This window comes from Metopolophium dirhodum, chromosome 1 (genome assembly GCF_019925205.1).
Source record: "Metopolophium dirhodum isolate CAU chromosome 1, ASM1992520v1, whole genome shotgun sequence".
NCBI lineage: Eukaryota > Metazoa > Arthropoda > Insecta > Hemiptera > Aphididae > Metopolophium > Metopolophium dirhodum.
The window spans coordinates 87,844,766-87,853,328 of record NC_083560.1 but is presented as its reverse complement, the minus strand read 5'-3'; the positions used below and the strand labels follow the sequence as shown (position 1 = coordinate 87,853,328).

Sequence of the window (8,563 nt, the reverse complement as noted above, 5' to 3'; positions counted from 1 at the left end):
TCGTAAGATTTCCGTTAATTACGAATAATATGATAAGGCGGAAGTGATAGTGAAAGATAAATAACGAAAAAAAATCCGGATTATCACGGCCGCCGCAAATTAACGACAATCCGGGCGGCCGACATCGAAACCACGACCCCTAAGTCATCCACACCTTCGCCTAAACGTACCTACCTACTTATCGAGTTGAAAACTGGAGTCAAATCTATGACTCTTAAACCATGATCCGCAAAAAAAATCTAACTCTCCGACGCATATATTCAAGCCTGTATATAGTAATAACGACGCGACGCTGCGAAATTAATTATTGTTGTTTATCAGTAGTATGTATTTGTATGTTCACAGCCAGCTTTTCCACGGTAAAAAAAAATGTTCCACGAGGAATGTCTCCTTTGAAGCACTCAGATTTACCGTGTAACACATTTCACACTGATTGTCTTTGAAATTTCGTCTCGCGCAAAAATATTTACTGTTGTTTACACTGTTTTTTTTTTCTAAATGTGATAAACAAATTTACGTTAAATTTTTTTAAAGTCAATTATTTTTTTTATCATATTTAGTTACAAACGATTAGCTGTTTAACCAAGTTGTTTTTCACTCGCTAATTTTCTCATAATTTCATTAAATTGTTTTTTCAAGTTATTATTTAATTTTTAAAAAAAAAAAATGAATTTTCAAAGATGCACAAACGATATTCAGTTATTGGTCGAGCAAATACGATTCAATTCAACAACAGCGTATCCAGAATTATCGACTTTTTTATCAAGGCTAAAGACGTTTAAAACCTTTCCATCAAATACCGGTCAAAATAAATACAAACTCTCAGAATGTGGATTTTACTATATCAATCTCGATGATGCAGTTCAATGCAATTGGTGTGGAATAATTCTGCATAGTTTTGAAATCGATGATAATTGTTTTATAGAACACAATCGATTCTCGCCGAAATGTTTGTTTATATTATTAATGAAAGGTAATCAGTTTGTTCAAAAAGTCTTAAGTAAATATTGTAAAACCGAAGTTATTTGTAATTGTGAAACCACTTCGTACGACACCATTTGTTAAATCATTTTTTATATATACTGTTTATAATATTTGCTGTATTGAATAAAAAAAAAAAAAAAATAAAAAAATTGAATATTTTATCTTAAATGTCTTAATATTCGATTTAATATCTCCTGAACGTATAGCCTAGCGGGTCAGTGCGTATATAATAATATAAAATGTTTTTCAGGTAACAGGTTAGTAAGTATTTGAAAATTCCCTCTCTAGTATGCTCTAATTGGCTATCTGTACGTTCACATTTTTTTTTTTTTTTTTTTTTTTTATCAAAGTTTTTAGTATATAATATGATGACAAAGGAAAAAACTAGCAGTTCAATGTATAACTCCTAACAGTTATATCCTAATTTTTATTGTTCACTTTGTAAAAAAATTTAACAAAAAAACTTCATTATGAGTCCACCAATAATTGTTTGTAAGCCTACATTCGACATCCGAGCTTTTAATAAGAATAGTATCACAGTTTGATTACTAATTAACAAGCAGATTTCAATTATTTTATTATTGGAATGTAAACTTTCAAAGAAAATTATCACATTAAGTTTAGAAGAATGGTTTACACTTATGTCTGAATCTAATTACAATTAAATTATTAATAACCTAAATACCAGGGTTGAGGCGTATAAAGATTACCGATTTCTTTTCATATTCAATCAATGTTAAACAGAGTTCAAGTACCCTACATCTAAACGAGGAATACATTTCCTTGACACACGTTGATTTGTACCGCCTTCGTCAATTACAGAATTTGATTGATTTATATGTGGTAGACAAGCAAAAACGTTTAGCAAATATTATCAAATTACTTTCAACACGGCATATGACCTAATTAAAAATGATGTCTGTGGTCTGCCGTCCACCTGTCAAAGGAATTGATTTACCAACCAATATATTCAAAACTATGATTTTAATTATTATAATCATCTACAGAACGATGACACATCATTTGTATATGAAATATTACAATTTCATTTTAACACATTGTCTGATATGATTTTACAAGATCTTATAATATAAAACATATAAATATGTTTAATTATTGTTTTTGTAAAATAAAGCTTTTTTTTATTCAATAATAAACTTAATATTTTTTTTTTTCTTAAATTACATGTTACCTTTAATCATAAAGAATAGTTTTAATGATTTTTAGTTTCAAATATTATTTTTTTTATTCTTATTACATGTTTTGAGTAGATAATTAGATTAAATTTTGATATAACAGAATTGATAGCAATGTTTCAATTAGAAATTTTTTTCTCAGACAAACTATATAGTTTATAGGATTATGTTTTCCAAGACCATTGAGTATTGAATAAATAAAAACATAAATGTATAATAATATTTTTTTTTATTATTAAATGAAAATCATTTTTCCAGATAATAATCAAACGGCCTTCTTGCTTTGAATAGTTTGACGCTTCGGATCGATTAGTAGTTTGTCAAATATGGTTTGCATTGTCTCATTAAGACTAGTATGAAGTGTTTGATCTTTTGATTCATCGCTCGTGTATAATCTAACAGTAGCTTCACTGAACTTCCATCTATAACAACAAATTATTTTATTAAAAAAACAAAAGAAGTAAATAAAATCAGTAAAAAAAAAACAGATTCAGCAATAGTTTTCAAACCAATGTATTTACCTGTCCTTTACTGGTACCTACATTCTCGATGTTGACAACCTTATAATGGCTTAACACCCAAAGATCCTTTCCTTTTTCTCCTTGTCTGAATGTTAGCGAATTAAATACCTCAACATCAAAATCTTCTGATCTCAAGCGTTCGCTGATATTATCCCTGTATGATGCATTCTATAAAAAAATTAAATTATTTATGCTATCATTATGAAAATATTATTTATAATACCATTTTATTCTGTTTCTTTTTCATAGGTTTCTCGACACTTATTTTTTCTACAGGTCGTTTTGATCCAGGTTTTGATTTTGAAAAAGACGGTCTCATATCAATTGATTCACTGAAATGTTCATTCTATGAAACATAAAATATGGTATATTATTTTTTTACTGTTTTTTTTTCATTTTGTATTTTTTCTATGTTCCAAGAATTATAACCAAAGCATTGAGTAATGTCACGACTCACTTTATTTTTAAAAAAAAAACTGTTTAAATCAATCATTTAAGAATTATAGCCATAGCGTTGAGTGGTGTTACCACTGGTCTCCAATTTGCTATGGTTATAAGATATTTACTAAGTAGTTACTAACCTCTGAATCAGTTGAAGCAATTGTACGGTACGACATTGTTTTTTTTTTTTTTATAGTATTTCTGTTGAACTGAGCTTCTTGTCTTGGGATGAAATCTTGAAGACTGGTGAATATTAGTGAATTCCCTCTGTCTTTTATACACAGATTTTTTACTACTACTCCAATAATGTAATATGCAAGCATAGCAATGACCTCACCTTATAGAAACTGGTCGAAACATGTACATACAGGTACAACAGAAAATGACATTACACGAATTTAAATTAATGCTAACATAACATGTTCAACCAAATGTTTACAACATAGTTAATGCTCCCTTGTACACATTTCTATAATGGTCTTACCTTAGAGACCTGCTGAACCATGTTCATATATAACAGAAAATTACATTATATGAATGTAAATTATTACAAACAGGATTTAAAATAAATGAAAAAAAATGTGAATATTCACTCTCAAAAAACAATTAAAATTGTTGCTAACATAACATGCTCAACCAAATGTTTACAACATAGTTAATGCTACCTTGTACATATTTCTATAATGGTCTTACCTTAGATACCTGTTGAATCATGTTCATATATAACAGAAAATTACATTATATGAATGTAAATTATTACAAACAGGATTTAAAATAAATTTAAAAAAGAAATGAGAACATTCACTCCCAAAAAAATAACTACATTATATAAATTAAAATTGTAGGTAACATATTCAGTCCAACCAAATTTTTTTACATTTACTAATTACCAATGCTACTATAATATGAAAACAGGATATGGAATATATTAAAATGTTTAAATCTATCCCGAAAAAAGTTTCTAATGAGAGAAGAGAGGGTTATATTCGGATATAAAACACAGAATTTCTTAGCTTATCGTCATCAGTTCAAGCCACAGCAGTACCAAGAGCAGTCAACAGCAGAATAGTCTTCTTCACCGAACAACAGCCAGCCAAACATCTTCAACAATTAGCAGTCAGTCAAAACAACTCTAACAAGCCATCATACATAATACAAAATACTTCAATTTCTACAAACTATGTAAGTACCATTTTTTTTATTGTTATTTATTAAATTAAAAATCTATACTTCTTTTTAAAAATAAAAAAAAAAATAGAATAATAACAATTTATAAAATAGAAAAAAAAAATATTAGAATAGAAGTAGCGGTTAAAGACGGTTTCACAAATCTCATTTTTTTTTTTTTAGTTACTGCTACATAAGCTGTTTTCTTTTTTTGTTAAGTTATGCTTTAATAAAATAAATAATACGTTATAACTAGACTGTGTATGCGGTTTAGAAGGATTAGATAGATAAGATAGATAAGATAGATCATCGGGCTTACTAATTATCAATAGTGTTTAAATTTGTTGAGGTTATAAGGGTTCCTTATTATTGATAATTATTACAACCTAACCTCAAAAACTTACTACACTACTGTACATTGAACGGTATCTAGCAAAACTACAGCCAAGGAGGTGAGGCCTGTGAGTTTCGCTGGGCGTCGCGGGGTTGACAGACCGCGGCGCTTGCCGAAGGCCGGGGCGTCCACGTCGCCGGGGGATGGATACTGACTGAAAGTTTGCTAACACCGAGCCAACGTCCCATTTACGGCTGATTAAGTGAATCAACCGGTGACACGAGATCCAATCACGGCGTCTCTGACGAACGTCTCGCTTGAAGTGCGTGAGATGAGAATCACAGAAGGCCGTCGCTAGCTCCTCTACGCTTAAGGCGACGCATCGGATGATTACTTCTCCGAACATCCCTCATGAGTACCTTGACCAATAGATGGCTCACATTAGCTAAGTGCAAAGATGTGTCCCTGGCGGGAGAGATCAAACCGAGTGGATGGGAAGGCGTACCCGCGACCCGGCCACGGAGAAGCGGTGATCTGGATTCAGTCAACCGCTCGTTGTGCACCGGAACCAACCTAGACAGCACGGCGCCGTCAGTGGCAAAACCTTGAACGCACCAGCCCGTCGGGGCCGGCAAACGCAGTTTGTCGTCAAAACAAGCACAATTTGCTACTGTAAGACAGAAACCACCGACGAGTGGGCGGAGCCAGGAACCACATAATTGAACTACGGGCAGGTAACATCTTAGTAACGTTAGGCAGAAGCGAAGGAACGGGTGCTAAGACCCGCCGTCGCCGTAAGAACGGCAAAAGAAACTGCGGTGACGACGGCGACGGCGGGCTCGGATCTCCCGTTGCTGCGCGGAAACCGACTGTTACAAACAACACGAGGCCAAAACACTAACCTAACCGGGTCACGACGAGCCAGGCGGGTGGACTGACCAGTACAAGTACACACCTGCTACCAACCGCGCGAAGACGAGTCACGTTGAGAAACTGGCTGACTAATCTGGTACGGGAAAGGGGCAGGCGGGGTACGGTCTTAACGAAGCTAGCCCTAGAGCTTCGAGTTAACTGAACTGTAATCACAAGGGCTTGGGGCAGGTCAAGCTTGGTGCTAGCGAAACGACCAAGGACCTCCGAGTTCCCTGGGTCACCTGTACCTTCCAGGGTGGCACCCGGTGGTTTAGAACACGGTAAGCCACAAAAGGTCTGAAATGTGTAGGAAGGCGGGAAGTTTATTATTATTTGTTAACTGTGACACTTTGAAAGCATTGTGTATGACAATTTAGTGAATCAACTCTTACATTTTTCATATATTTTTTTGTACCTAATAGGAATTTTAAACATGACAGTATTTAAGAATATTAAAAATATATTTAAAAAAAGGAAACATTTAAATACTTCCATACAAATAATTTAGAACATATTAAATGTTAATTACATAATATAACATTTTGAATTTTATTCCTTAAATCATAATATATTTTCAATTTCCTATAAATTTGACGTACAATAGTGTTCAATAAATTATCGGGGTCCATAGGACATATAGCGCTCCCGGTGGTGATGACTGTCTGTAGTAAAATTTTTAAATATTTGGGCCAAGCAATGTGTAATTGGGCCAAGCCAGTGGTGTATTGGAGGGTATACGTGGGTATACGACCTATACTAGAGATGTTCCGTGTACCCGGCAATTAATCGATGGCCGAGTACTCGATATCATATTTTAGACTCGGTTCTTACTCGGTACCCGGCGTAATAACTACATTTTTACTTGGCCCTTACTCGGTATCCGGCGAAATACTACATTTTTACTCGACTCATATCCAATGGCAAACGCTGATAATCTATTTATAAGTATATTCATACCAATTAATATAACGGTGAAAATCTAAAATTCTTGGGTAATAAATTATAATTTATTTTGGTTAACCTAACCTAACCTACATATTGGAATAACTGAACTGATGTACAATAGCCAGTTGATTATAAACAAATCATGTTTTTCTTCTACAAATTACCAAAAATAAATCTCGTGTTTACTGTCTAATGTTGATACTTGGTACTTTGATAGTAGTATAATACCCATTTTGTATTTACATTTCTACTTGGCCTATACTCGATGCCCGGTTAGTATTAAAATGTTTACTCGGCCAATACTCGATGTCCGGTTAGTATTAAAATGTTTACTTGGCCAATACTCGATCCCGATTAGTACTATGAACTTTACTCGGCTAATAATCGATACCCTTTTAGTATAACAAATTTTATTCAGCCAATACTCGGTACCCGGTGTAATACCAGATTTTCTACTCAGAACATCTCTAATGTGTAATATTCTCGACAGCTTGGTACCTACTATCGTAGTACTAATAGCAGATAAGTGGCTGCCGAGATATTATAGTTGCGGGTCGCAGACAATTTGTTTGATGTTGTAGTCGTGGTTGATAATAAATAAAAGACAATTGTTGTTTTATTGTGAATTTTATTATATTGTTGATAATTTTTCTAAGTCCAAAATATGCTCGTACAGAGTGGCGTGAAGGTGCTTGCACTAATGGGTGGTAGTACACGTCTGAAAACAGGCCGATTCGGGCTCCCTTATATATGAAGTTCCCCGTACCCCCTGCCTATAGATACTGTATCTCGGCTCACGGATGTGATTTGTGTGACCATCGTTCCAGCCCACGCATTTTATGACTTCCAGTATAATTCTGTGTATTCGATTTGATATAATCATTTTTAATTTAATTTTAATATTTTTTATAATGACTATCGTTGCGTACAGTGTTGTAATCAAAATAATCATTCTACTGTTTCATATTTTTATATATTGAACATTGTGGTATACAGAGCAATTATATGGTTCAATGAGTTCCTAATATCCGTTTCTCAAACAAGACATTAAAATGTAATATTATTTAATAAACAGAAGGAACCCTTATTTCCGTTTCTATTATCCGATATATGCCGAATTACAGTATAGCTAATCTATATTATAGTATAATTACTATTATATTACAATGGTGTTGTTAAGTAGTAACTGGCTTACTACATCTCCCCCTTTAAAAGTTGATTTTTATCGTCTAAAATGAGAAAAATTAACTCAAACTTCCTCCATTAGTTCAAGCACTTTCCTATGATTACAAATTTTACATATATCAATTATTACATTACATTCAATTATCACATGTTTACATTTTATGTTTTACATTGAATACATCATTATAGTTATGTGGTACATTTTACCATATTGATTATTATTGACAAAATACAGGTTATGATTCACAATATTACAGTATATATTTTGCTTATTATCTAGGTTAGTATCTTATGTGATTAACAATATATTCTTTTTTTTTTTTTTTTGTGTTTTTGTTTACATCAATAATCTTATCTTAGTGTTAATATAATATGTGTAATAATATTTTAATATAACATGAATTTTTAAAATCTATTACAATATATTTTTTTTTTTTTTTTTTGTGCAATATATATATATATGATAAAATAGTGGTGTTTACTATATTTTATTTCCATTACCATGTTAATTATGTTTTAAATAAGTTAGATTAATATATTTCTTATTCCATCACCATGTTAATTACGCCAATATATGCTAATATGTTCCTAACTTTCTTTTTTTTTTTTTCATTCTACGTTTACGTTTACTTCTATATATATATTTTCCATTAATCGCTATATCATTATATTTTATGCCTAGTTAATATTACTATCCCTATACTGTAATTAGATTGTATCTTTTTACTACAGGTCCAGACCAACAATAAACTATTGTATTCAAGTTTTATTACACGATCAAGACTAGTATTAAATCGATTCTATTCTATTATATTTTCGTAATGATCTCATCTTGCTAATTGAACCCGTGTCGCCAGAGTGTGCTGCAATTCAAAGCA

The 8,563-nt window shown here is 32.1% G+C and overlaps 1 protein-coding gene across 1 annotated transcript; it reads right to left on the bottom strand.

Moving 5' to 3' along the window:
* Nucleotides 1-2,587: 2,587 nt before the first annotated feature.
* On the bottom strand, nt 2,588-3,318 carry LOC132934359 (uncharacterized). Its single transcript, XM_061000667.1, has 4 exons — nt 3,283-3,318; nt 2,925-3,047; nt 2,702-2,869; nt 2,588-2,602 (listed from the first exon to the last, which is right to left on the bottom strand). The coding sequence occupies exons 1-4, from the start codon at nt 3,316-3,318 to the stop codon at nt 2,588-2,590; spliced, it is 342 nt and encodes a 113-aa protein (XP_060856650.1).
* Between the last annotated feature and the right edge of the window lie 5,245 nt (nt 3,319-8,563).

Excerpts from the sequence above, each read along its gene's own strand:
- LOC132934359 (XM_061000667.1), bottom strand. The coding sequence starts at position 3,318 with ATGTCGTACCGTACAATTGCTTCAACTGATTCAGAG. Across the intron at positions 3,048-3,282 it reads TTGCTTCAACTGATTCAGAG|AATGAACATTTCAGTGAATC; the intron begins GTTAGTAACTAC and ends TATGTTTCATAG. Across the intron at positions 2,870-2,924 it reads AAAAGAAACAGAATAAAATG|AATGCATCATACAGGGATAA; the intron begins GTATTATAAATA and ends ATTTTTTTATAG.